The 27,021-nt window shown below is 50.3% G+C and overlaps 3 protein-coding genes across 3 annotated transcripts; all 3 read right to left on the bottom strand.

The window, feature by feature from the left end:
* Window positions 1-950: 950 nt before the first annotated feature.
* Window positions 951-2,009, bottom strand: ICAM4 (intercellular adhesion molecule 4 (Landsteiner-Wiener blood group); the record flags this gene model as incomplete). The annotated part of the gene is made up of 3 exons (XM_080930186.1): window positions 951-1,069; window positions 1,222-1,527; window positions 1,640-2,009. The coding sequence occupies 3 exons, from the start codon at window positions 2,007-2,009 to the stop codon at window positions 951-953; spliced, it is 795 nt and encodes a 264-aa protein (XP_080786312.1).
* Window positions 2,010-2,676: 667 nt separating this feature from the next.
* ICAM1 (intercellular adhesion molecule 1) lies at window positions 2,677-14,034 on the bottom strand. Its single transcript, XM_080930256.1, has 7 exons — window positions 13,932-14,034; window positions 11,314-11,580; window positions 5,591-5,905; window positions 4,817-5,104; window positions 4,156-4,413; window positions 3,824-4,072; window positions 2,677-3,733 (listed from the first exon to the last, which is right to left on the bottom strand). The coding sequence occupies exons 1-7, from the start codon at window positions 13,996-13,998 to the stop codon at window positions 3,552-3,554; spliced, it is 1,626 nt and encodes a 541-aa protein (XP_080786382.1). The 5' UTR covers window positions 13,999-14,034; the 3' UTR covers window positions 2,677-3,551.
* A 6,466-nt stretch (window positions 14,035-20,500) lies between these two features.
* On the bottom strand, window positions 20,501-24,873 carry MRPL4 (mitochondrial ribosomal protein L4). The gene is made up of 9 exons (XM_080930268.1): window positions 24,727-24,873; window positions 24,583-24,649; window positions 24,297-24,447; window positions 23,239-23,290; window positions 22,375-22,492; window positions 21,696-21,802; window positions 21,495-21,604; window positions 21,334-21,410; window positions 20,501-20,831 (listed from the first exon to the last, which is right to left on the bottom strand). The coding sequence occupies exons 1-9, from the start codon at window positions 24,781-24,783 to the stop codon at window positions 20,686-20,688; spliced, it is 885 nt and encodes a 294-aa protein (XP_080786394.1). The 5' UTR covers window positions 24,784-24,873; the 3' UTR covers window positions 20,501-20,685.
* Between the last annotated feature and the right edge of the window lie 2,148 nt (window positions 24,874-27,021).

Genomic DNA, 27,021 nt, shown 5'->3' with positions numbered 1-27,021 from the left:
CCCGATCTTTATTTACCCAGAGTGCAGCGGGAATGTGTCTACAACGATATCTGCTGTGAGCCTATTCTCTCTCTCAGCAGAGCATCTGCTCGCTCCTCGCCAGGAGCGCCGCCGCCTCTGCTGGGTAACCAGTGAGAGATTTTGCAATTCAAGCTGGACCAAAAGATCAACTGGGGACACTTTTTACCTCGCATTTGACCTCAAGCTTTGACACCTCTCCCCACATGTATACCTCACTCGGAGGCAACAAACACGAAGACAGGATGCAAGTCTGTGACAGCTCACGTGTCCTGAGCAATCATTTCTAACTTGTTGCTAGGCTAGATTTCCTATCTGGGTACCTGATCTGCTTCCTCTACTACTTGTAGGAAGCCCCGCCCACTACAGTGTTGTCCCCTCCCCCCACTAATGATAACCCTGGAGAACTAGGTCTAGCTCCACCCGCTGGCCTCCGCTAGTAATGCACCGGATCTGTAGTGGAAAAGAAGGTAGGAGAAGGGAAACTTAGCTTCCAATCAGAGCTCCGGCCTGTATCAGCGGAGCCAATCAGGAAAAGCCATACCAAGAGTTAGCCCTCTCCTAATCGAGAGCTGGAGGGGAGGTCAGTTGGTCTTTCTGCCCGCACAGATAAACCTAACAAAACTCTACGCAGAAGAACTCGAGTTCTAAGACCTCATGCCGGCCTTGAAAGACAAACTTCAGGTGCCTTGAGACACACGAGGTGTTATTGCCTCCAGTACCGGAGTTTTAAAACAAAGGCCAGGCAAACGTACAAATTCACCCCTACATAAGGAATTTGGAAAAAGTAGAGTACCTTAAAAAGAAAAACCACTTCCTTCAAGAACCATAAGGCAGAGACCGAGGAGGAAGACTTTATTGTTCCAGCAAAAGTCTCTGAATTCATTACTCTGGGGTTCTTTTCTTCTCTCTGTCAGGCATCGAAAACCGATTTATAATTGAGTCTGCAAGGCCAGGTACTTGCGCAGGTAGACAACCCCCACAGCCAGGAGGATCCCCACCAGGGTTGCGATGGAGGTAGAGGCCAAGGCTATGGAGGCGGGACTTAAAGCTGTGGGCAGGAGTGAAAATCAGGAACGAGAAGGTCTGAGGACCGCCAAGCAGGACCGCCAAGCGCGGAGCCCACGTCTGGTCTGCAGGTCCTCTTGGCGTGGCCACATCCCCTCTCCCGCACCAATCCCCCGGGGTTGCAGGGTGCCTCACCGAGGACCGTCAACATAACAGGTGCAGAGCTGCTGCGCACCACGAGCCCGTCGAGATTGAGGCGCGCGTGGCAGGTGAGTGGTTGCCAGAGGTCGTTGAGTCCGGCCCGCATCACGTAGGTCAACGTGACATTAGCCAAATCTGAGCCGGTGAAGCGCTCCAGACTTTCATGATAAACCACCCGGCCACCTTTCCTCAGGCTCACCACCATGAACCCCACTGGGAACACGTGTGTCACATAGCATCGCAGAGTGTACTTGTGGCCCACTAAGACCGGAGGCTCCAAGATCACGCTTCTGGGCCGTTCTAAGGCAAAGGGATAAGGCCTACAGGCATCCTCTAAAGCAACTGCCAACTACCCGCTTCCTCCACCCCTCTCCCCTCACCCCAGCCCGTCCTGAGCCCCAGTCTCCCTCACTGTAAGCAGTGATCCTGGCGGTGGCCTCTCGGGTTTCTCCTGCGCAGGTGACGACGCAGCGCACCTCGGAATTCCAGGCCCTCACATCCAGTAGCTGGTAAGATACCCAGCCGGATCCATTGATTATATTTCCCTGCCGCAGTTGAGTGCGCAGGCTGGAATGCACCGGCAGGGGGCAGTTGTGGCTGCAGTTAAGCCACACTGAGCCCCCGGGAGGGACGGCCAACAGCTCCGGACTAAGACGCACCAAGAAAGGTGTTGAGGTCACGGAAGGCGTGGGAGGGCTTTGCATCCACTCATGCTGAGGGCTCCCACCCCTCGAATAGGCAGCCACCAGCAACAGCGACAGGAGCAGAAGGGCAGACTCCATGGCACAAAGACCGCGCTGAAGTGCGGGCTGTACGCCAGGGAGCTTAGGCTGACTCCAGGAGATAAGAAGGCACCCTGGCCACACCCCAGAAAGGCCCTGATGAAGATACCAGCCTTCCCTCCCATCAGACCCTACAATCAACCAAAAGCCATTGCACCGTTCTGAACCTGCTTTTTCGTTTTTACTTAAGTCCCAAGAGGTCATTAAAGATTTTAAAAATAAAATGACCCGTTGGTGGTAGAGCATGCCTTTAATCCCAGCACTACCAGGCAGGCAGATCTCTGTGAGTTCGAGGCCATTCTGACCCACACAGGGAAACCCTATCTTGAAAAACAAATCGAAACTAGGTTTTACTAAGCGTAGTAGTGGCTTAGTCGTTTAATCCCAGCATTCAGGAGACAGGCTGGCTATCTCTGTGAAGTCAAGGCCAGCCCATTCCACATGGCAGGCTTCAGGGCAGCCAGGACTACACAGGGAGCCTAACTTAAAAAAAAAATAAAAACGAATGGGGGAGAAACAACCTGGTCCACAGACTCAGTTAGGGTTAACAGGCAACCCTTTGAGGAAGCGTGGGAGTCATGAATGCTTTGGGCTTTGGCTAACTCATATGATGTCTGTATTCAAACTCACAAGACACTCGGGCCAACATAACACTTTATTGATTCAAAGGAAAGGCGTCTGTACTGGGAGGGGTGCCTACCCTTCCACAACAGTTTGCAGGACCCTTCTAAGTGGTTGGAACATTTTCTTGCAGGCTTTCTCTCTGAGGTGGAACCGGGTGGGGACATGCAGGGATTGTCCATAATGTCATGAGCATGAGACTCCATTGTTCAGCTGCTAAGGATGAGCATTCATATTTAGGCATGGTGGCTGACTTTGGGAACAAAGGTAGGAATGTATGTGGGTGGGGAGGGTTGGTGCTGGGAGACCCCAGGGTGTGGAAGAGGCAGAGATCCCCAGAGGTCCCCCAGCAGAGAACTGCTGCTAGTCCACATAGTATTTTTGTGACTCGTAGGGAAAAAAGAAAAAAGTGGCCCTTTTGAGAAAAGCATCCTGACCAGTGGAGAAACCCCAGACCCACATGATCTTTCCCCAGACTCCTCAGGCAATAACTTACATGTTCACCTGCTCCCTGCTCTAGTACCTGTACAGGGCACTCAATAAATAGCTGGTAAACTATGAACTAATTAATAAATACATCAAGAAGAGTTAGGGACAATGTGCCAGCTTTCCTGTGTCAGAGGAGGTATGGCCTTATGTTTCCACTTTTGCCTGTGTCTCCTGGGTATCACATCTTCCTTAGGCAGGGGCCCCTCCTGGGGCAATAGAGAACCAAGTCAGCCTTTCTTGGCTATAGGTGTGTCCAGGTCACACGTGCTCACAGTCTTGCTCCGCCCACCGAATCCTCTTAGCCCGGAGGCTACAAGTGCATCCCCCCCTCCCAGGCCACCTACCCATCCTGTGACAGCCCGAGGTGGGTGAGGGTAAATGCCAGCTACGTTCTGTTGCCCTGTAGGGGGCTCAGGCTGGTACCCAGCTGCCTCAGTGAGGCGGGGCTTGTGCCTTGAGTCTCATGGCCTCCTCCTGAGCCTTCTGTAACTTGTATATCCTGATCTTCCTCTGGTGGTTATAAATGTAAATGGCCGCGCCCACTGCGCCCACGATGCCCGCAGTGACCAGTATCGGCAACAGAATGGTTATGGCCCAGTTACTCGGACGGTGGGCTGCGTGGTAGAGACAGAAGGGAACGGTGAGAGTTGAGGCCCTGGCATCTAGCCCACCCCTCACCCAGCTCTATAGCCTGGAATACTCACTCAGCACTGTCAGGTACACGTTCCTGGTGACATTCCCATGGGAGCTAATGGCACGGCACTCGTAGGTTCCGTTCATCTCCCGTTTGACAGACTTCACCTCCCCAATGGGCAGCAGGGCACCATCTGCTTTCCGGCTGCAGGTCAGCTTAGGGGATGGGTTCCCCGAGGCTTGGCATTTCAGAGTCTGCTGAGACCCCTCTTGCCAGGTCCAGTTCCCCAAGCAGTTCCTCTCGTCCAGGTGAGGACCATCTGGACAAACAGTGTAAGAGGCACAGATCAGGGAAAGCTCAGAGGGCACGTGAGGCATTTGGGACTATCACTACCCTACTCACACAGCACGTGGAGTTCTAGGGTCTGGTTTTTAAGCAGGTACGTCCCCTCCATCTCCAGGGCTGCCGAGCAAAAGAAGCGTCGTTTATGATCCTCTGGACTGGCCTTCAGTGTGAACTGGACCTGCGGGGTGGGTGGCCCACGCGGAGCACCGCTCAGAAGCACCACTTGCGCCCCACCGTGGGCTTCACACTTCACAGTCACTTGGCTCCCTTCTGAGACCTCCAGCTGGCTCAGGGTCAGGACTGGGGCTGAAAAGTCTGGGGACAGAACACACCGTGAGCTCCGCCCAGTGCAAGCCCCGCCCTTGGCCACTCAGCCTCAGGTAAGGATGGACCCCTAGTGTCAGCCCCTATCTCCTACGTTGGCCATCCAGGAACTGGGCCTAGCTTTTGAAAGGCCTAGTCCAACACTTTTTGAAACAGGGTCTTACTATGTAGCCCTGGCTGGCCTGGAACTCATAAGGACCCTGCCTACCTCTGCCACCCCTGTGCTGGGATAAAAGCAGTGCCAGTCCTTACTCCTGAATGAGCTACCAAGTTAGGCCACTCCTCTGAAAGGCCCACCTATGGTGACAGTCCCCCTTGTGCTTGTCAGTCCTTCCCCTTTTCTACTCCTTCTTTGGTGTCAGAGGTCTCTGGACTAAACCCAGCCCCTTCTTACTGTAGATTATCAAGGCCCTCTCCGTCTCCAGAATCTGATCCGCCAGCTTCAGAACGCAGCGCAGGAGCAGGGTTCCATCCAACTTCTCAGTCACATCCACTAAGGCAGTGGTTGACACAAAGTCTCTGCCGTTTGTGCTCCTCTGGTCCAGCATCTGGCCTCCCAGCTCCAGGTATATCTGAGCTTCAGAGGCAGGAAACAGGCCTTCCAAGGAGCACAACATCCTCTGCCGGGTGCCCACCTCCAGGAAGTCAGGGGTGTCGAGCTTGGGGATGGTAGTCGGAAGATCTTGGGAGAGAAGACAGGCGTGAGCAATGGAGTTCCAGGGTCTGGTTTTGACACCTACTGCCCAGCCACCCAGGGCCGCAGAGCAAAAGAAGTGTCTTTTGTGATCCTCAGGGCTGACATTCGGTGTGAGCTGGACCTGTGGGGCCCATCCACACTCCACCCCCCTTTTTCTTCTGATTCATGTACTTGCTGTATATATCTATCTATCTATCTATATATATATGTGTGTGTGTGTGTGTGTGTGTGTGTGTGTGTGTGTGTCTCACTTGTGGAAGTTAAAGGACAACTTTCAGGAGTCTTTCTCCTCTGGAAGCTGGGACTTGAACTCAGGCCATCAGGCTTGGATGCAAGCCCCTTTCTTTACACTAAGCCATCTCACCATCCCCCAATCTCCCACTATTAAGATCTTTCTCTTCTCAGCACCATTGCCGGGGTTGGCTACCTCCCAAAAACACATGTGCCCACTGTGCAGAAATAGGGCCTCACCAAAAGTCTGGAGATGCTTGACTGTGGAGACATTCGAGAACAGTGCCAGCCCTTGTGGTCTGAGGTCCAGTTCTGTGAGGCATGAAAAACTGGCTCTATGGTCACCTCTGCTAGCCAGCACCGTGAATGTGATCTCCTTGGGGTCCTTGGGGTCCCCACCCACTAGCTGGCGGCTCAGCGTCTCTTCCCCACGGAGCAGCACCATCCAGAGCTGGGTCCGAGGTGCTCCACCTTCCACACGGCAGTGCATGGTAAGATTCTTTCCCACCTGCTGCCAGTCAGGCAGACGGTCCAACTCCACACGCTCCGGGAACGCTGCAGGAAAATGGGGTTTGGGGATCCTGTAAGCTGGACTGCTGCAGACAGACCCACACCTGCCTGAAGACTTCAGTCTCCCCCAAACATACCCTGACACCTAAGCAGCGAGGAATGCAGAGAGCTTTGGGGAAAGCTAAGGAGGAGGTCTGGAGTGTTTGCATAAGGATTGTTAACCATTCCCAGCAGCAATATCTGAGAGGTGGAAATCTATCATCAGGAATACATATATCTGGGTGTACTAACGGTTGAGAGGGTGGTGGCCCAGTTTTAGAGGCCTACCAGACAGGAGGCCCTGGGTTACATCCCCAGTCTCACAAATAATATTAAATTAAAACGGGTCAGTGAGATGCTCAGTGGGTCCACGTGCTTGACACATAACCTGAGTACCCAAATTCAATCCCTGCATCCCAGGCTGCGCAGTAGTGGCACTGGAGAGGCAGAGGCAGGTGGATCTCTGTGAGTTTGAGGCCAGCCTGGTCTACAGAGTTCCAGGTCAGCCACAGCTACACAGAGAAACCCTGTCTGGGAAAAGAGACAATCCCTGGATCCCAAGTCAAGGTGGATAAAGAGCATTACTCCACAGAGTGGTCCTCTGCCCTCCATATGTTCATCTGACACACATCATACACACACAATAGAAATAAGAAATAATAAAAAATAATAAGAGACGAGAATGGCGGCACAGCCTGTAATCCCAGCCACAGCAGAGCGACAAGTCTGAGGCTAGCCGAGACTAAGTGAACTGAGGTATGAAAAACTAAACCACACTCGTGTCAAAACTTTCTATAAGACTAATTGATTAAATCTTCCTAATTACGAAAAGTTGGGATGTGTAGATCCAGGTCCAGTCCTGTGCGTTTGTGAGACAGTAGTTACTGGAGACCCTGTCCCCAAATGAAAAAGAGTTAAGGCTGTACCTCCGTGGTGGTAAAACCCTGCATAGAATCAACCAGTGAGGGGCTGAGGGGTGTGGTTCAGTAGTGGAACCCCAGGGTGATCATAAAGCTTCAGCCCTTCTTTTTTCTTCCTTTCCTATATTTTCCCTTTTCTTCCCCATTTTCTTTTGTTTATTTGGTTTGGTTTGGGTTTAGTTTTGTTTGTTTGTTTGTTTTTTTGTCATTTGAGGCAGGACCTCACATACTATAGTTAGCTTAGCTTCAAGCCTGTGCCTTAACCTACCCAGGAGTTACGATTACAAGCCTACAGCATCACCACAGAGTCTTCAATAAGATGAAGACATTGTAAATTAGGTAATATATGTCTTTAATCCCAACACTCAGAGGGCATAGGCAGGCAGATCTCTGTGAGTTGAAGGCTAGCCTGGTCTCCACATCAAGCTACTTAGAAAGTCAGTATCCAAAACAAACAAACAAAGTCAGATACTACAATTCTACAAATACAGTGTACAGTGGTATACCTGCACTCAGGTTTAATCTCAGCACTAGGAGGCAGAGGCAGGGGGAATTCTGTGAGTTGGAGGCTAGCCTATTCTACAGAGTTCTAGGTCAGCTAGGGATACATAGTGAGAATCCAGTCCTAAAACAGACCAACCAAAGGTTAAGGTTGCCCTCAGCTACCCATGAAGAAGGCTAACCTGCATTATGTCAGACACAGTCTCAAGGAGATGTGGACTGGGAAATGATTCAGAAGAAAAGGGTGTTTGACACCCGAGCATGATGACCTGAATTCAATCTGGGGGATCCATATAATGGAAGAGAAAATAGTTCCCACAAGTTGACCTCTAAGGGCTGGTCTGGTGGCTTAGGCATCAAGAGCACTAACAGGTCTTACAGTAGGTCACACGGTGGCATCTAGTGCTCCCTTCCGGCCACCTCAGCCACGGGTGAGGCAAAACTACTTGCAGGCAAAACATTCATGCACATAAAATAAAAACACTATTTTATAAACATTAACCTCTGAGCCCGGCAATGGAGGCACACACCTTTAGTCCCAGCACTTGGGAGGCATAGGTAGTTGGGTCTCTTCGAGACTCAGGCTAGCCTGGTCTAAAAAGCAAGTTCCGGGGCAATCAGTCCATAGTGCAAAACCAGGGGCAGAACCTGCTTCACTGTGTTCAAACACTGGCACACAGGGAAGGCCATGGCACTTGGTCTTACTTCTTGACACTGAACTCTCCAAATCCTGGTTTCCCCATTCTTCAAATATTTGTCTGCCCTTCCCATCTTGGATGCTGCAATCACAAGCAGCAAGCTCAGGCAGGCTTCTGCTGTATTCGATTGCTTCCAGTAATCCAACCTCCTGCCATGCAGAAGCCAGGACCACTCCCACACCCACCAAGGTGCCTGGCTCCCCAAGGAGAAAGCTCTTGACAGCAACCATGCTGACACCCATGCATTCACACCAAGCAGGGTGGTAGTTTCCTGCTCCAGCCTTGCTCCAGGCTGTCCCCTCTGCCCAGAATACCCCTACCAACTTGGGTTTTGGGGTTCTTGTTTGTTATCCATACCCCACTCCACCCACCCCAGGCTGATCTGGAATTCATTATGTAGACCAGACTAGTCTTGAGCTCTGGCTCCCAAGTCCTAGAATTATAAACATGCAACCACCACACCAGGCTACCAGGCTGAGGTTCACTGTATTGATAGTATAGAAATTAAGTCACAGTTGAACAGCCGAAGTGACAGTCAGAAATGCAGCAAAGCCAGAATTCCAGCCCCAGCCTTGGGTCTCTAAGATCAGACATCCTAGAAAAGCTCTTCAAAGGGACTTCCCAAGCCCACAAGGAATACTTGGGGACTTCCCTCCCTCCAGGGCAGCAGCACCGGTACATACAACTGCATCCTCCAAACCACAAGCTAAGCTGAGATTTCCTAAAGGCTTCTGTCCAGAGACCACTAAGATTGATGGCCTTTAGGCTTCCTTGTATCATATCATGGCGTGACATGGTCAACAAGTCAACCAAGATGTCAAAAGCCCAGTGGTCACCAGTTCCTCGGGCACTAATTCCAAAGCCAAAGCCAGCTGGGTATAACCTCTCTTGGAATTCCCCAGTGAGGGGATGGGGGCATGGTTCAGGGGAAGAGCCCCTTTCTAGGACACCCAGAGGAGTTGGGTGGAAGGTTGGCAATTAGTGCTAGCCTAACACATGAGGCCCTGGGTTCTATGTATACACGGCCTCCCTCATCCTGATCCTGCTCACAAAGACAGAAACTATCAAAGCACTCCACTCCTTCCCAGCATGTGTTTCCTTTTAAGGTATAACATTCCTGCAGGTAGGAAGGACCTGCTACATTCTTTCATACAGCTGTACACTATTCCATGGTATGCCCAAACCAAACTTTATCTTGATGTCTCTTGGGTTCTCTATCTTTGAGTGGTTTGCAAATGTTTGGTCTTCAAATACAGCTGCAGTGTGACTTAGGGGTTGAGATCAACAGCAGAGTACATACCTGGCCAAGTACAAAACCCTGACAGTCCCATCCTTAGCCCCAAGGAGCAGAGCAGCCCTAGATCCTGACATTGTGTGACAGGGCCATGCACCAGTGATTTCTAAGACTGGAACTTGGTGGTTGCAGGGCACACACACACACACACACACACACACACACACACACACACCATTATCTAATCCAGGCATGGAAGCACACATCTATAATCTGGGTGCTTGGGAGGTGGGTGCCTGAAGAGCAAGATGTCAAAGCCAACTTACCTTAAAAAATAAACAGGGGGTTAGAAAGGTGGCTCAGCAGTTAAGAGCACTGGCTGCTATCGCAAAGGACAGGGATTCAGTCCCCAGGACCCACTCACATGGTGGCTCACTGGAAGATTTCTGACCTCCACATGTGGGAACAACACACACACAGACACACACCCTCTTTAAAAAAAGAAGAGGGCCAGCAGGCTGGGTGGTAGTAGCACACACCTTTTATCCCAGTATTTGGGAACCCAAGGTAGGCAGACAGAGCCCAGCCTGGTCAACAGAAAAAGTTCCAGGACAGTCAGGGCAACATGAAGAAACCCTGTCTTGAAAAATTAACAAACAACAAAAAAAGAAACAAAATGAAAACCCAGACCCAATAAACAATAAACAGGACCAGCAAGATGGTTCAGAGAGAGAAGGCACTTTCCACCGAGCATGCTGACCTAAATTCTTGTTCTCTAGGACACACCTGGAGGAAGAAAAATGACTCCTGCAAGTTGTCCTATGATCCTGGCTCATTTGCATACACGAAGGGTCTCACTGTGTAGCCCTGGCTGGCCTGGAACTCTGTAGACCAGGCTGGCTTTCAACTCACAAATATCCTCCTGCCTCGGCCTCCCAGGTACTGAGATTTAAAATGTGCACCATTAAAAAGATAATAAACTGAAAATTTAAAAGTGCAATCTAAATTCCAGGGCTATTTCTGACTCTTGTCTCCAGAGTCCTGCTGGCCCACAATCCTTGCTCTTGAGAGCTGTTATCCAGTCCTTAGAGGAAACAGGACATTAGTCAGGTATTGAGGTGAGTAACATGCTACACTTGCCTAAATCTTACCACTTCTGCTTCTTGGGATGCCATGCATTGTAGACAGTGATTCTTTGTAATATGAAACTGAAGCTCCACTACTGATACCAAGCAAGGTCTATCTGCCTGCCTGCCTGCCTGTCTCTGTCTGTCTCTCTGTCTCTCTTTCTCTCTCTCACATGTCCCATGTAGTCCAGGCTACCCCAAATTAGGTATCCAGGGATGACTGTGAACTCCAAGAGCCTTGTTCTTTCTACTCTTGAGTCCTGGGATAGCAGGAGTTTTTAAGGGTCAGAGGCTGGTCTGGTCTACAGCTCAGTGTCAGAGTCCTTGCCTTGAAATCACTAAATCCTTGGTTCAATCCCCACAACCAGGTAAGCCAGGTATGGGGTATCAGCCTATAATCCCAGCACCATGAAGTTCATCAGTTCAAAGCCATCCTCAGCTATGTAGTGTGAGTCCAAGGCCAGATACAAGAGATCCTATCTTTAAACCAACAGACAAAGACTGGGGCCAGAGACAAAGACTTGGTTCAGCAATTAAAAGCACTGGCTGTTCTTCCAGAGAATTCAGATTTAACTATGAGCACCCACATGGCAGTTCACAACTGTTTATAACTCCAGTTCCAGGGGACCTGACAGCCTCACACATGAAGATAAAACACCAATGCACATAAAATAAAAAAAAATAAATTCTTTTTTAAAAACCCCAAATATTAGACACAATTAATAATAGAGTACGGTTACACTAACCAAAACAGAACAATCCAGGCATCAAACTGTGGCATTCTAGCAGGTTCTAGATTCCTATGGTACACTCTGCTGGTAGAGGTTGAAAGAGCTCTCTAAGTGACTGTGGGACTTTCCAAGGCTGCCTCCCGGTGCCGGTTATCATGTCCCTGTGGGTCTCCCTACTCCCAGCTCCTGGCCTCACCACTCACAGTACACAGTGATGGTAGCAGAAGCCGAGGACTGCCTGATGCCACAGTTCTCAAAGCACAGCGGATGGCTGTCTTCCCGAATGTCGCTCAGCTCAAAGACCTTCCATCTGTGTCCGCTCTCGAGCTCCTCCTTCGACCACTGAGTCTCCAAGCCCAGGTTGGAGCTCTCGTTGCAAGAGGAAGAGGAAGAGCAGTTCAACTTCACGGACCCACCCTGAGGCAGGAAGGCCTCCCTGGGATAGATGGACACCTGTGCTTCACCAGGCCCTGGAACAAAAGGGAGAGATGAGAGGCAGCCGGTTTATCTGTGTGACTTCAGGGCCAGGTGCTGCCCTTGCAGCCAGGCAGAATTCTGCACCCTACAAAGGAGGCGACTGTGCCTGAGCACACAGGTGACAAATTAAGGGTGTTGAGGGATTAGGCTCAATGGGCAGAACTAAGTGCCTAGCATTCCATCCTCTCAGCACCCAGAAACTGGGTGTGGCACACGCCTGTGATTCCAGCACTCAGGGGGATGGGGGTTGAGTATGATCCTTGATTATAGATGGAGTCCAAGAGCAGCTTTGGATACAGGAACCCAAGTTTTCAGGCATTCTAACAAAGCACTCTGCCCACTGAGTCCAGCGCCAGCCCGACCTCGGATGGTGGTTGGGTTGTTTGTTGTTGGTGGTTGGGTTGTTGTTACTGTTCTGATTTTCCTTTCTTGTTTGGGTTTTTTTTTTTTTTTTTTTTTTTTTGAGGTAGGGTAGCTTATGTAGCCCTGGCTGTCCTGGAACTCACTCTGTAGACCAGGCTAGCCTCATAAAGATATGCCTACCTCTACCTCCCAAGTACTGGTACTAAAGGTCTGTGCCGCCACGTCAGGGGTTGTTAATAAGAGTTTTGGTTTAACCAGAACAGAATAGGATATAACAAAAGAAAAAAAAAAAAAAAAAAAAGCCAATTCCAGACAGAAGGAACAGAGTGCAAAGGTGTGGTCAGGGTGGCAGGCTGGATGGTCAGCAAGAAGTGAGGTGAGAAAATCCTCTGGGTGGTGATGGACACATTAAAAATGTGTCCCCAGTGCCAGATGTGGTGGTGGCACATGCCTTTAATCCCAGCACTCAGATGGCAGGAGAATCATGAGTCTGCTGCTAGCCTGATCTAAACAGTGAGTTTTAGCTACACAGTGTCTCTTGAGACACTGTTTTGTTTGTTCCGTGGTTTTTTGTTCTTGTTTTTTTTGGCGGGTGTTATCCCTCAGTCCTGGGGTGTGTGGCTCAGAAGCAGAGCACTTCACTAACTAATTTAAAGACCTGAGGCCCACCTCCAAAGCAAGCACTTGGGAGGTTGAGTGCACCTGGTAGACCAGCATGGCCTACATGGTTTCTATGTGAGAACATTAAAAAGGAGCCAACAAGAGGCTGAGCAGGTAGAAGGCTTTCGAGCAAGCCTATCGCCTGCCCTCAGCCCTCAGAGCCCCTGCAGTGGGAGGAGGGAAGCGGCCCTGTGAGCTACCTTCTGAGCTCCATGCTGTGGCACAAGCACGTGTGCAATAAGTAGATAAAGTGTAATCAATTAATTAAATTAAAACATCCACGGGGGGCACGACACACCTTTAATCCCAACATTGGGGAGGCAGAGGCAGACAGATCTCTGAGATCCAGGCCAACCTGGTCTACAGAGCAATTCCTAGGTCAGCCAGGGCTACACAGAGAAATCCTGTCTCGAAAAAACAAAACAAAACAAAACAAAAAAAAAAAAAAAGCCGAGTTGTCTACTCTCCTCAATCACCCTGGAATTATTCGGGTTCCTTGGAAAGCCCTGAGGCGAAGATGAAGTGACCCAGCCAGGAGTAACGGATCCTAGGAATCCAGGTCAGGAGCCAGCTGTCAGCTGCAGAACAGCTTCCTCTCTAGGAGAGCAGGCTCCGCCCCCAGGCTGCAGCAAGGTGGGGAGTCCTAACTACCTCTGGCTCCAGGGTACACCAACCCCGGAATTCCCCAGCGCAGAAACAGCCTGGACTTCCCCGGGGTGAGGATGGGGAGCGGGTGTTTGTGGGGGAGGGAACCGGACCTCTAGATCCAGCTTGGTATGGGGGCAGCCCTTCAGACCATCTGTTCCCTCCCTAGGCCATACTCTGACTGCCCCATGACAAGGACTGTGACCACAGTTCCCACTGCACAGACCAAGAGCCCAGGTGCTAAACGTACACGTTTATAGGAAAGTGGAGGGTCTTGAGCCTGTAACCCGAAGAGCCGCGAGGCCACGAGGACTAAGAGTTCAAGGCCAGCCTAGGCTAACGTGTCAAGGCTTCATTTTCAAAACAGGAAAGAAAGGGAGGGGAAGAGAGAAGAGAAGAGAGAGAGGAAGGGAGGAAGAGAAAGAGGGACGACGGGGAGAGAGAGTGAGAGAGAGAGACTGTGTTCTGTAGCCCACCCATAAGCGATGCTATGCGGGATTCGAACTCCGGGCTGTTAGTTTTCAACCCTTGGCTCCCAATCCCACTTCCCGTTAACAGATGGAATTCATGTGATGTTCCGCTGACCGGGGAGCAGGGCTTTCCACCGCGGTCTACCTGGAGTTCGGAGACCTGCCCTCCAAAGTAACCCCACTTTGTGATAAGAAGCCACACTCACCAGGAATCACAACGGCGACCACGGCCAGGAGCAGAGATAGCGTGAGCCTGGCACGGGTTGAAGCCATTACAGAGCCAGGGCAAAGTACAGGCAGCAGCAGAGCAGGGCACGAACTCTGGGTGCAGGCTGAGGCGGCGCCTCTTTTATAGCCTCTGACCACGGGGGGCTGAGGGGCGGTGCTGTCGGGGCCACTTTCCCGGAAACCTCGCGCCTTCCCCTCCGGAACGAGGGCTTCGGTATTTCCGGATGGAGATGTGCCCTGGCTACGTAGGGTGATCCAGCCTCGCTGGCCCCTGAGATCCAGGAATTTCCAAACTGAAGTAATGACATGTGGGGGGCGGGGTGTGTGAGGGGAAGTGGTGAGAGGCCAGAAGGTGAGTCCCTGAGAGAAGCCCCCGGGCTCCAGGAGTCACGCCTCCAGGTTAATTGGTTAGATAGTGTCTTGTCCTCCGCGACGTCTGGACGGCCATCCCCTCGAAAGGGTAAACTGAGGCTCGGCATTTCGCAGGGATCCGAAATCAAGTCCTGATTGCCCAACTACTGCAAGTCTCTTTAACCCACCAGATAAGCCCTTGCTAGGGATAAGGATTCCCCGGAATCGTTTGGGGACGCCATCCATTCAGAGGTGCCCCTCTCCCCAGTGCCATGCCCCACCCACTTGATACAAGAGATTTTCGGAGCAGCAATCCAAGCAGGCCCGGACAGATCCTCCGTGAGAAAGTCCTGCCTGAGAGGCACCACGCAGTCACGTCCCTCCTCCCACACACGAGTGCTCCTGCCCCCGCGGCTTCGCTTCCCCTTTTCTGCTTTGACTGCTGGGGCGTCTTGACAGCTCCCCAAAAAGGAAGGAAGAAGTCTGATTCTGTGGCATGGAGCCCTGAACCGCCCTTTGCTAGGCTGGATGAGAAACTGAGAACACTAAAGAGAGAGGCTCCTCTGAGAAGAGAGAGACCAGCCCCTAACCCCTCCCAACACGCCCTCTGGGTCTCCTCTCCTCCTCTTTCCTTTCCCTCCTTCCTCTCCCCGTCCCCCCACACCCCGCGCTAGTTCCTCTCCCTCCCCCTCTCATTTCTCCCCGCTCTGTCTCTTCTTGAGGTCAGGTGTCAAGAGCTCAAGGTGGCCTCAAACGCCCTGTACTGAGGATGACCTTGAACTCCGGACCCCCCACCTCGCTTCACCAGGCTTGCTTTCCGCAGGGAAATTGAGACAGACCCTTACTGCGAGGTTGGGCAAAGAGAGATCTCAAACCCTAGTCTTCCAAGACCCAGCGGCTTGCTTACTGGTCCTTGGATGCCTGAGGCTTCCTGTTTTAAGACACCTATTCAGTTGCTGTGGAGACCAGCCCTGGGACAGGAGGTCATGCTGCAGATGCGGAAGGGAGAGGTCGAGGGTGCACACGTGCTCTTCCTCAGAGCCCTCAGCTCCCAGGCCACTCCACACCCACGCCTGAAGCCTGGGTATTTCTAAGGAATTTCCACGGGGATGTTTTGATCTGGGGAGAAGGGACTGGGGAGGGGGCACTCAGTCTACTCCGGGACAATTATGGTGGAGTTTCAGAGTGACCTCAAGGGGATCTAGGAAACCCCTCGGAGTGGATTTATCTCAGGGTGTCAGTGGGATTCTTTTGGTCCCTACTTCACCAGTTTGAGCCTCCGTTGCCCTTAAGATCCCATGTCCCTTAGATCGTGACTGTTTAAAGCTGCACCTACTGTGTTGAGGGCACCATGGGTCCAAGATCTGAATATTGGAAAATCCTCTGGGACTCTCAATGGAGCAGTGACACACAGGACACAACTCTACTTCAACACAGAAGCTCGGCAGTGTACAGCAACCTGTAAGTGTACTCAGAAGATGGAGCAAGACCAGATGACTGACTGGGTGAGTTTAAGGCCAGCTCCACAAGAGCCATCATCTGGGGGCTGGAGAGACGGTTCAGCAGGTAAGAGCAAGTGCTTTTGCAGAGAACCCAGGTTCAATTCCCATAATCCTCACGGCAGCTCACAACTATCTGTGGCTCCAGCTCTTGGAGTCTGGTGTTTTCTTTTGGACACACACCCTCACACACAGTCTTACGGCTGGAGAGATGGCTCAGTGGTTGTATGTATATCCTGCTGTTGCAGAGGACTGAAATTATTTCCCAGCATCCATGCCAGACAGCAGACGTGCATGTGGCACACACACACACAAGCAATCTAAGTGTTCACATATAAAATAAAATTACTCTAATACAGTACGTTAGAAACAATCTTTCTGGGCCCCCTGCAGCTCAGTTAGTAGAGTGCCTGTTTAACAAGCACAAAGCCCAGGTGGAGGAAAGAGGATCAGGAACTCAAGGTTATCCTCTGCTACATGTTGAAGACCAGCATGGGCTACACATAAGGCCTCTCCAAGAAAACAAACAAACAAACAAAAGTATGGGATATTTATTATTTTGTGATTACCGGTAAAGTAGAAAACTAAAGCCAGGAATAGAGTTTTATGGTTAAAAAGAACAGTCGCTACTCTTCTGGAAGACCTGGGTCTGGATCCAGGACACCTAGAGGCTCACAATTACTTTTAACACAAGCTCCAGGGATCCTATATCCTATTCTGACTTCTTCAGACACCTGCATACATGGGGCACTCACTCACACACACACACTTTTTTTTTTTTTTAATTAAAAGAGGGTCTGGAGAGAGATGTCTCAGCGGTTAATACCAGCACTTGGGAGGCAGAGACAGGTGGATCTTTAGGTTTGAAGGCTAACCAAGGCTACACAGAGAAACCCTGTCAAGAAAGAAAGAAAGAGAGAGAGGAAGAAAGGATGGAGGGAGGGAGGAAAAGAAGAAAGGGAGAGAAAGAGGGAAGGAAGGAGAGAAGGAAGGGAGGGAAGAAGGGAGGGAAGAAAGAAGGAAGGAAGGAAGAGAGAGGAAGATCTGGAGGACTATTGTTTGTTCTGTTCCCAGCATGCACATGGTGGCTCACAACTCGAGTTATAGGGAATCTGGTGACGTTGTCTTCTAACCTACATAAATAGCAGGTATGCAGGCGAAATACTCATACACATACAATCTAGTGTTATAATATTTTATTTTATTTATGTTATGGGTATTTTACTTGTATGGATGTCTATGTAGCACATGTGTGCAGTGCCCGTGGAGGCCAGGAGAGGGCATCAGGTCCCCTGGAGTCACAGTTACAGGCAGTTGGGAACCACCATGTGAGTGATGGGGATTGAACCCTGGGCCTCAGGAAGAGCAGAAAGTTCTCTCTAGATAAATAAATAAACAAATAAAACATTTTCTCAAATAAAATTATTTAACTTAAATAGAAAGCACTGGGAAGAGCAAGGAGGTATCAGCACATGCCTTTAATCCCAGCATTCAGGAGGCAGACAGATCTCTGAGTTCAAGGCCAGCTTGATCCAAAACAGCAGGGGCTACACAGAGAAGCCCTGTCTCTGAAAGGGGCTTGTGGGGGAGAGGGGTTGCTGGAGAGAAAGTGCTTCAGTTAAGAGGACTGGTTGTTCTTCCAGAGGCTTTGTTCAATTCCCAGCAACCACACTTGATGGCTCACAACCATCTGTAGAGGGATCTGATACCCTCTTCTGGCCTGCAGGGGTGCAGGTGTACAGAGCAGTCACACACATAAACAAATTAAAACCCAAACAAAGGCTAGATGCTAACCTGGAATATATGAGACCTGGATGATCCACTGGCTATTGGACTTCCATTCTCAGGCTAGACCCACTGGAGCTGTTGAGGTTTGGGACCAGGGTCAAGGACAGTTCCTTGGTAGATCATTGCTGTGGTGGGGATGGGAAAGCACACTCTAGAGTTACATTCCTTTGCAGTTTCCTCCCGTGCCTCAGTCTGCAGGAAGGGCATGACTTCCTCCCTGGTGCCAAGTGGTCTCACAAGGACTGAGGGATTGTCTGCGGATCAAAACTTCAGCCTTAGTCCTTGAGTGACATTACCCTCGGCATTCTGAAGGGGACATCTTGCAGTTCTCTCCACCTGCTATGGTTTCCCACTCACCCCAACAGGGGCCTGCTCCTTTCTGGAGCCTGAGCTGCCTCGGTTTTTATTTATTTACTTTGAGACAGGCTCTTGGTCTGTAGCCTACGCTGGCCTGGAACTCCCCAGTCTTTGCTTCCAACACTCGAGATCTGAGATTGCAGGACTGCACACCACACCCTGCTTACATTTCCCCTAGTTTAATGAGTTAAAGATGAACATGCTGCCAGCCGAATGAGCCACGTGCCCAGCCCCAGCCCCACTGTCTTGTTTTTGAGACAAGGTTTCATGTAGTTCAGGCTAGATTCAGACTTATTACATAGCCCAGGTTGACCCGATCCTCCTGCCTCATCTTCCCCAAGTGCATTCAGCACCTCCCCTGGCTACATCCCAGTAACTTGAAAGTACATTCTAGACACAGTATCACTTTCCTAAGATGCCCTTTCCCTCCTCTAGTTGGCTGAGGGTCTCCAGGGACAAGTTCTGACTTTAAAAACAACAAAAAATGCATCGTGATGGGTCTGTTTCCTTCAAGTTCTAACGTAGGTGGAACTGCATGTGTGTCCTTTTAGGGTGGGACTGACTTTTTAGTACCTTTAGCTTCACAAGAGGCACAACCGACATGTAGTTAACAGCTAGCCACAGTGGGCTAGCATCAGCACAGCCATAACTTATCCCACTGGCTTCTTTGGTGGTTTTATATGTTGTTTCTGTTTCTCTTGTAGCCTGGCAGACCTAGAACATACTTGTAGACCAGGTTGACCTCAGAGATGTGCCTACCCCGAGTGCTGGGATTGAAAACCTGTGACTGGCTTGTTTCTGAGCAGAGGAAACAGGTTTATTAAGAAATGATGAGAAAGAACTGCCAAGGGCGAAGAATCCAAGACAGGAACATTTTTATTTAGAGCTTTCGAAATTGGATCTGTAATAGCCCAGCCTGACTTCAAGCTATGTAGCCACAGGTGACATTTTCAACCTTCCCTCCTGCTTCTGCCTCAAGTGCTGTGATGACAGGTCTGCACCACCATGCCTGCCTGGCTTTACTATGTAGCCCAGGCTATCCTTAGAATTGCAGTCCTCCAGCCTCGGCCTCCAAAGCACATGAGCCACTCAGGGCTTCTAGTTACAGTGTCAACACGTCCCGGGATATTTTCAGCGAAAGATGGCTGGCAGCTGTCTGTCTGGCTGTACTTACACCAACAGAAAGCCGTCCTCGTCAGCGTCAGTACTGGTTTAGAGACAGAGCTGGATGTTGTCTATGTGGAGCCCTGCCCGACTCTCTGGGGACTCACTTTCCCTCATTTTAAAACATGTTTTTGATTTCTTTGAGACAGTTTTCCTGTGTAGTCCTGGCTGTCCTATAACTCACTCTGTAGACCAGGCTGGCCTCAAATTTAGAGATCTACCTGCCTCTGCCTCCTGAGTGCTGGGATTAAAGGCACAGGCCACCACTACTCGGCTTAAATGACTTATTCTGAGTGCATTGGTGTTTTGCCTGTGTGAGGGTTTGATTCCCTGCAACTGGTGTTAGAGCTGCCATGTGGGTGCTGAATTGAACCTGTCTTTTGGAAGAGTCACCAGTGTTCTTAATCACTGAGCCATCTCTCCAGCTCACATATGTGTGTGTGTCTAAAATGAAAACCTCATTTTTCCTTTACAAATCTGTTTGTGAAAAAATACATACATATAAAACACGACAGACACAGCTGTGTATGCCTGTAATTTCTGTACTTGACAGATAACAGCCCCTGTAGAGAAACCCTCAAAGAGTGTCAGGGAGTGTAGCTCATGGTTTGAATGGCTCCATCCAGTACAACAGGAAAAAAAAATTTTTTTTCATGTAAGCCCTTTTAATTTTTAACTAACTTATTTTCTGTTCTCTGCCAACATGCCATGTCTGGGCACCATCTTTGTACTTGGTGACAGCAGAGGCTAGAAGAGCACCTGACTCTCCTGGACCTGAGCTGAGGATGGCAGTGAGCTGCCACGTGGCTGCTGAGACTCTAAATCTAGGTTTCCGGGAGAGCAGCCAGTGCCTTTCTCTGCCATCCACCTTTCCAGCTCCCAATAATACAGAATAATACAGCTGGGAGGTGGTGAAAGATGTCTCTAATTAATCCCAGCACTTGGGAGGCAGAGGCAGGTGGATCTCTGTGAGTTCCACGTCATCATGGTCTACAGAGGAAGTTCTGGGACAGCCAGGCTACACAGAGAAACCCTGTGTGGAAGAACACACACATAACTGCAACAACAAAATGAGAACACAGGGTGGTCTCTTTAAACAGCGTAGTGGTTTTATCATAAGAACACAAGACACTGGCTCTGATCCTGAAGGAAGCTGTACAGAAGGAAGCTGCCTGGCACCCAGGTGGCAGACCCTCCTAGAGGTCAGAGTACAGGCTGCTGGCTGGCACCTATGGAAGCTCCAACATCTCCAACAGGAGGGAGAAATTCCTCCTGGAGTTTGTACCAAAGCAGGTTGTGAGCCCTGGAGGAGACATCAGGAACACCTGGCACCGGATAAGCGCCTAAGAGCTGACAGGATCCCACAGCAGTGACCAGCTCCATCCCAAACTTGTGAAAAAAAGGGTTTATTTTGAATGCGACAAGAGTCCCAGGTGGGCACTCTTGGCTCTGCGTCATTGTCCCCTCCTGGCAACAAGGTCCAACAGCTTCCAGAAAATTGCTTCTTTTGCAGGATGTCTGGTGTGCTGACCTGCCCCCAAGTGAGGTAGTCCCCTAAGTGACCAGGGCAGGGTTAAGGGAAGTCACTGTAGGGCAAGCGGAAGGGGTAGAGTGGTGTATATCTTGAATCTTGCCAGAGTAGCTTGTCCTCCAGGAAGGCGATGGAAGGCAGGGTAAGGACCAGAGTCTGGTGTTTGAGCATGCTGTACACATTCAGGCCTGGGATGTGAGGGCATGGTCAGTGTGTGACAGCCCAAGCCCATCTTATCTGAAGCCTGGACCCTGGTCTTCCTCTGGGGTACCCTGCTAGTTTTCAGATGACCCCCACGCCACATTCCAATGAGGACCCCGCAGGTGGATAAGCACAGGACAGCTGGAGTCAGCGTGAGGGGAGGACAGAGGACAGATAGGCAGCCCGGCTCTCACACCGGTGCTCACCGTTGCCCTCTTCAGGCTGTATGTGGAACAGACTCACTGGGATGCTTTCAGAATCAGCTGGGGCGCTGAAGGCTGGAGGAGTGACTTTGGGTAGGGCACATGTCTAGCACATGAGGCCTGGGCTTTGGTTTCCACCCCAACCTCACAACTAAATGGTAAATTTGTCGATAAGTCATTCAGCCATGCTGTGACAGGACAGGGTTTGGTGTGTCTGTGATTGACAGTAGGATCTGTGCTAGTTTGCTCCAGGGGTTCTGGGGTAAAAACTGGACCCATCACTCACCAACGACGGGGATCAGGCTGAAGCTTTTGAGCCCTGAGGTGGCTGCCACGACATTCTTGGGCATCTCCTCATGTGTTCTGGAACAGATGGAGGCTGAGAGGTGAGCCTGGCAGGGCACAGGGGAAGTGTGGCCCCTTCCCCACCCTGCCCTGTGCCCTCACAAGTCTACAAGGAGCACGGAACTCCCCCAGAGGCGGTACTGGGCCAACTCTGTCAGGTACTGGGGGTCTGCAGTTGGTAGCTCCAGGGAATCCACAATGTGTAGATCATCCTGTGGAGAAAATCAGGACCCTGGGCTCTAGTGCAGAGCCCAGAAACCTCAGCCCCCAGCCATGTTCCCATGCAGCTGTACTGTATCATACCTGCATCAGCTTGACAGTCAAGGCCACCTTGAGGCCCAGTGCCCGAACTTTCATGGGCAACATGTAGTAGTAACTTGTAGGGCCCCGGGGACCATGGGCTACACCTCCTGCAGGGACAGTGATATGTGAGAAGGTGTTGGTCACTGCTGGTCTGGGATGTCAGAAATCTGCTTGATGACTGGCACAGGGCGTTTGTTGGAGTGGATGATGAACAGTGGGGGGGGGGGGCAGAGTGGGAGGAGCCAGAAGATCCCACTAGGCACCATGAGGCACCATGGGAGTGGGCAAGGAAAGACTACACAGGAGGAGGGTGGAGATGAACTGTAGACAGGCATGAAGGTACATTTATCCAACTCTAGGACAACAAACTGAAGTACAAAAAGTAAGTTCAAGACCAGCCTGGGATATACAGCAAGATCCACTCTCAAAAGAAAAAATAAATGAGCATTGAAAGGGAAGGTGGGGCTAGGGCTGTGGCTCAGTAGGCGGACTGCTTGCCTAGTGTGCAAAGACCTTGCGTTTCATCCCCAGAGCTGCATAAACCAGGTTGGTGGTGGTACAGGGCTCTCATGCCCCAGTGTGCTAATACACTGGGGATGCAGGTGCCCCCCTATGGCAGTGGTGGGCACCTGCGCAGCGAGGGACATCTCAAACTCCCTCCCCTTTGGGCCCCACTCACCTCCCCGCCATATGGGAGAACGGATGCTGCCATGCCGGGCACGGCCACTGCCTTTCTGCTGCCAGGGCTTGCGGCCACCACCACTCACCTCAGCCCTGGTCTTGGTCTTAGCATAGCTCTGTGGGTACAAAGAGGATGGGTTCAGGCAAATAGCAGTGAAGGTTGTCAAGGGGAAGTACGGGGAACTTAGGGACCAGAGTCCCCCACCTTGAGAAGCAGGGCTCTGCTGCCCAGTTCACAAGGGCTGATATTTCTAAGACCAAGGCCTCAGTCTATAGCTCAGGCTGACTCTGAATTTTATTACCCTCAACCTCTGCAGGGCAGTGATTGCAGGCATGGGCCATCGCTCCTGGCTTCTTGTTGACTCTTGAATGTTCTTGGCTCAAAACTCTGCTTGCACTGACTAAATGCTAATGCTAGGCTCTGTGAGATGCTGTCCCTATTAATCTCTACTGTAGCTGCACAGTCTTGAGAGCTAGTTGTCTCCCTACACGCAGAATAAGCTAAATGTTCCTTGGCTCAGCAGTAGAGCGCCTGTCTAGAATCTCTGGTGAGATCTGCTGACATAGCAACTGCCCAGTCATTGAGGCTCTGAGCTTACTACCCAGTACACATGCACTCAGTGCCTCTCTCCAGAGACTGCTCCCAAGGATGTGTACCCACTCTAACTACTGAGTCTCCAGGCAAGGGTCTGGCAGGTTGCAGCTTCTCTACCATAACACAGTGATGGGTGTTAAACTATGACCTAACAAGGGGCCTGACTGGAACAGGCAGACAAGGCTTGAGCAGGGTTGTTTCCAGAGAGCACACTCACAAGCCACTGAGCCCAGTAGGAAGCTCTGCCATGCTACTCAGGACACTCACGATTCTCTTGAAGTTCCTCTGCCAGATGGCAACCTGATGTAGAATGTCCAGCCTAGAGAAAGCGAAGGAAGACCTAAGAGGGACACCCCGGTTGAAACTCTCCCACATTTGCACCCCAATAAAGGAAACCTGGGTCTTCCTTTGGACATTCAGGACTCTCTGTCCTCTACTCTTCCCTGAACACAGGTGACACCACTTCAACTCAAGCTAGTTTATGTACCATGAAATCCAGCCAGGGTTGGTAGCTATGCCTATCATCTTGGTACTCAGGAGGCTGAGGCAGGAGGATGGAGAATTAAAGACCTACCTGCGGGCTGGAGAGATGGCCCAGTGGTTAAGAGCACTGACTGTTCTTCCAGAGGTCCTGAGTTCAATTCCCAGCAACCACATGGTGGCTCACAACCATCAGTAATGGGATCTGATGCTCTCTTATGGTATGTCTGAAGACAGTGACAGTGTACTCATATACATTAAATAATTCTTTAAAAATAGTATTTAGTATTTTTAAAAGAATTATTTACTCATCTTATGTATGAATACACTGTAGCTGTCTTCAGACACAACAGAAAAAGACATCGAATCCCATTACAGATGGTTGTGAGCCACCATGTGGTTGCTAGAAACTCAGGACCTCTGTCTGTAAAGCAAGCAGTCAGTGCTCCTAATCACTGAGCCATCTCTCTCTAGCCCAGTATTTAGTTTAGTTTGTTTTTTATTTATGGTGTCATGTAGCCCAGGCTGGCCTGGGACTTACTATGCAACCTTGACCATTAATTTCTTGATCCTCCTATTTCCAGTGCTTGGATTAGAGGTGTGGGTCACCATGACCGAGAATTTTCTGTGTGATTAAATCTACCTAATTATCACCCAACTTCTTGAGGTCTGACGAAACGGGGACCCAAGTACAAGGGAGCAAGGCAGAATGTAATAAACCAGGATGTCAGCAGGGATGTATCCTTCACCCTCCAACCCTGTAGTAGGGAAACTGATCACCCCTTTTGTCCTTTTGTCACATGGAGAAACCAGGGCAAGGTCCTCCCACTGCATCCCGCACTCACCGGGGCGCCGTTGCAAACACGTCCGGGTGCAGCTCCGCCAGGCCGATGCGCTCCTGCTCAAATCCTCTGAGAGACTCGACCCAAGCTTGCACCGGACGCCTATGCGCCGGGATTCGGAGCTCGCACTTTCGCAACACAGGATCTAGGAGACCTGACATGGGTGGGGATGGGGTGAAAAATGGGCGGTCAAGGGTCAGGATCAAAAAAAAAAAAAAAAAAAAAACAATACTTTCGGTGTCATCTTCCCCAACTCTTGTGTGTCAAAGTATGATCCCGGCCGTCTCACCTGCGCTATCTCTCGGCTCGGAAATCTCCGCAGGCCTCACCGCGTCTTCCGCTAGCGAGTTGATAACCTGGAAAATGACGGGCGGTGAGTTAGTGTTGCTCTCAACCTTTGACCTCCGAACTTGACCTCAGCTCAGTGCCCTACCCGGGAGCCAGAGGGTCGAAGCCAGGCCCGGGAAGCGGCCTGGAACAACCGCAGCATTTCGAATGGAATTTCGCGGCGCCAGGAGGTCGCGGCGTCTCCGGACGCTCTCGGCGACGGCTGATGACATCACGCGCGCCGGCTACGTCACGAAGGCGATTCCGCCGACCTCAGCGCCAGGTCCCGAAGCCTGAGGCTGAGGATGAGCTCCGTTTGACAGCAGGAAGCCCCGACACCGGAGAGCCAGGCCCCGGAAGCAAACCAATAAAGTTGCCTGATCCCAGAGACTCGTTCCTACTTTAGCCAATGAACCTCAAAAATAGATGGAGGGTCCGCCCATGCCTGGGCGGTACCTGGCTAATAAACGTTAATCTTTTGATTGACAGTGGAAAAGCCTCCTGCTACACTCCTTATTTTGCCTACGATTTTTTTCTGTCTAACTTCCTCTCCCTTTACCATTATTGATATGAATTGATTTTTGCCTTTTAGAGTCAGGGTCTTACTAGCCTAGAACTCACTATGTAACCCAGGGTGGCCTCGAACTCAGCCACCTGAATCTACCTCCCGAGTGCTGAGATTAAAGATGTGTGCAAGGCTGGGCCATGGTGGTGCTTATCTTTAATTGTAGCACTCGGAAGGCAAAGGCGCAAACACGGGAATTCAAGGCCTGCCAGGTCTACATAATGACTTTCTGGACAGTCAGAGTGAGACCCTGTCTGAAAAATTAAGACTAAAAATGTGTGCCATTATATGTGGCTTCTATTCTTCACTTTTAAATAGATGTCTTTTAATTTTTTTTACTTTTTATAAAGAATTTATTTTATACATATAAGTGCTCTATTTGCATATATTTCTGCACACCAGAAGACAGCGTCAGATCCCACTGTTGCTGTCTTCAGACACACCAGAATAGGGAATCAATCAGATCCCATTACAGACGGTTGTGAGCCACCATGCGGTTGCTGGGAATTGAACTCAGGGCCTCTGGAAGAGCAGTCAGCGCTCCTAACCAGGGAGCCATCTCTCCAGCCTCTATTTTAAGTTTCTTAATTTATTTCTGTGTTTTAGTGTGGACGTAAGAAGACAACTCGAGGGAATTGGTGCTTTCCTTTCACCTTGTGGATTGAACTCAGGCAAACCACCTAACCGGCTGAGCCATCTCAAAGGCTTTAAAAAAAAAAAAAAACAAGGCTTCTCTGTGTAGTCAAGGCTGACCTTGAGTTCAGAGTCTCTCTTTCTCAGCCTCTGGAGTGCTGGATTGCCAATTGCACCATTGCGCTTACATGCCCAGGTGAATCTAATTTTATATGTTCTTTTCTTCCCCTCTCCCTGGTGTGTGCTGGGGTCTGTCTTGCCTGGCATTGAACTCTGTGTAGTCAAGAGTAACCTTGAACTTCTGAGTCTCCTGCTCCACCCCCCCACCTCCAGAGTCATAGGATTATAAGTATGTGCCAGCATGCCAGTTTATTTAGTACTAAAGATCAAGAGGTTTGTGCAGTTTAGGTACTCCACCAGCTGAGCCATCTCTCCAGCCATTATGGGTTTTATTTATTGAGACAGAACTTCAGTATGTAACCCTGAAATCCCCCAGCCTTCTCTTTCCAAATGTGTTTGATTCTTTAACTGAAAGTCCTGCCAGAAAGCATTCAGTACTTCTTAGATTCTCCAGGGCTGGTTATGTCCCTCTGAAATCCCTCCCATCAACCCTGTGTCCCTTCTTTTACATCTAACCCAGGATCCTGCCCCTCCCATGACTTCAGGGACTATCCCAGGACAGGAAAAAAGTCACCTGATAACCAGATCCAGATGACCTCACTTAAGAACCTCTCCAAAGATCATAGGAGTTTATGGTTTGCCTCTGTTCCACACTCGACCTTCAGGGGGTGCTGAGCGCCTACACCTGGCTCACTGCCATCATCTCCACTATGAGGTCTGGACAGAACTTGGACACCAGTCTCTGAGCCAACCTCCTTTTCATCACCTGGATAATGGAAACATTGTGAGACTTTAGTACTTGAAGAACACAAAGGGTGGAATTCCTGGCAGAGATGAAAATTCAGTAACCAGCATTATGGATTCTCATATTGAAGGAGCTTTGTGATCAAAAAGGCAACAGAAGACCAAGGCAGGTGGATCTTGGTGAGTTCATGCCACCTTGGTCTACATAATGAGTTCCAGGCCAGTCAGGGCTACACAGTGCCATAACACACTGGTGGGGCAGACCTGAAGAATTTAATCATTGGGCTAAATGTGTGCATGTTTTTTTGTTGTTCTTTTTGCATTTATCATCAGTTTATG

The sequence above is a fragment of the Micromys minutus genome, assembly GCF_963924665.1.
Source record: "Micromys minutus genome assembly, chromosome: 16".
Taxonomy (NCBI): Eukaryota; Metazoa; Chordata; class Mammalia; order Rodentia; family Muridae; genus Micromys; species Micromys minutus.
Note: the sequence above shows the minus strand (reverse complement) of the source record. Positions and strands in the feature narration are given on the sequence as shown.

What these genes read in the sequence shown, in the direction of transcription:
- MRPL4 (XM_080930268.1), bottom strand. Translation starts at nt 24,783, where the DNA reads ATGCTGCGGTTGTTCCAGGCCGCTTCCCGGGCCTGGCTTCGACCCTCT. An exon ending in TCCGTGCTCCTTGTAGACTT is followed by an intron (nt 21,411 to 21,494) that starts GTGAGGGCACAG and finishes CATCTGTTCCAG; the next exon opens with AACACATGAGGAGATGCCCA. An exon ending in CAGCCTGATCCCCGTCGTTG is followed by an intron (nt 20,832 to 21,333) that starts GTGAGTGATGGG and finishes CTCACATCCCAG; the next exon opens with GCCTGAATGTGTACAGCATG.
- ICAM1 (XM_080930256.1), bottom strand. Translation starts at nt 13,998, where the DNA reads ATGGCTTCAACCCGTGCCAGGCTCACGCTATCTCTGCTCCTGGCCGTG. An exon ending in GGTCGCCGTTGTGATTCCTG is followed by an intron (nt 11,581 to 13,931) that starts GTGAGTGTGGCT and finishes CTTTTGTTCCAG; the next exon opens with GGCCTGGTGAAGCACAGGTG. An exon ending in TGCTACCATCACTGTGTACT is followed by an intron (nt 5,906 to 11,313) that starts GTGAGTGGTGAG and finishes ATTTTCCTGCAG; the next exon opens with CGTTCCCGGAGCGTGTGGAG.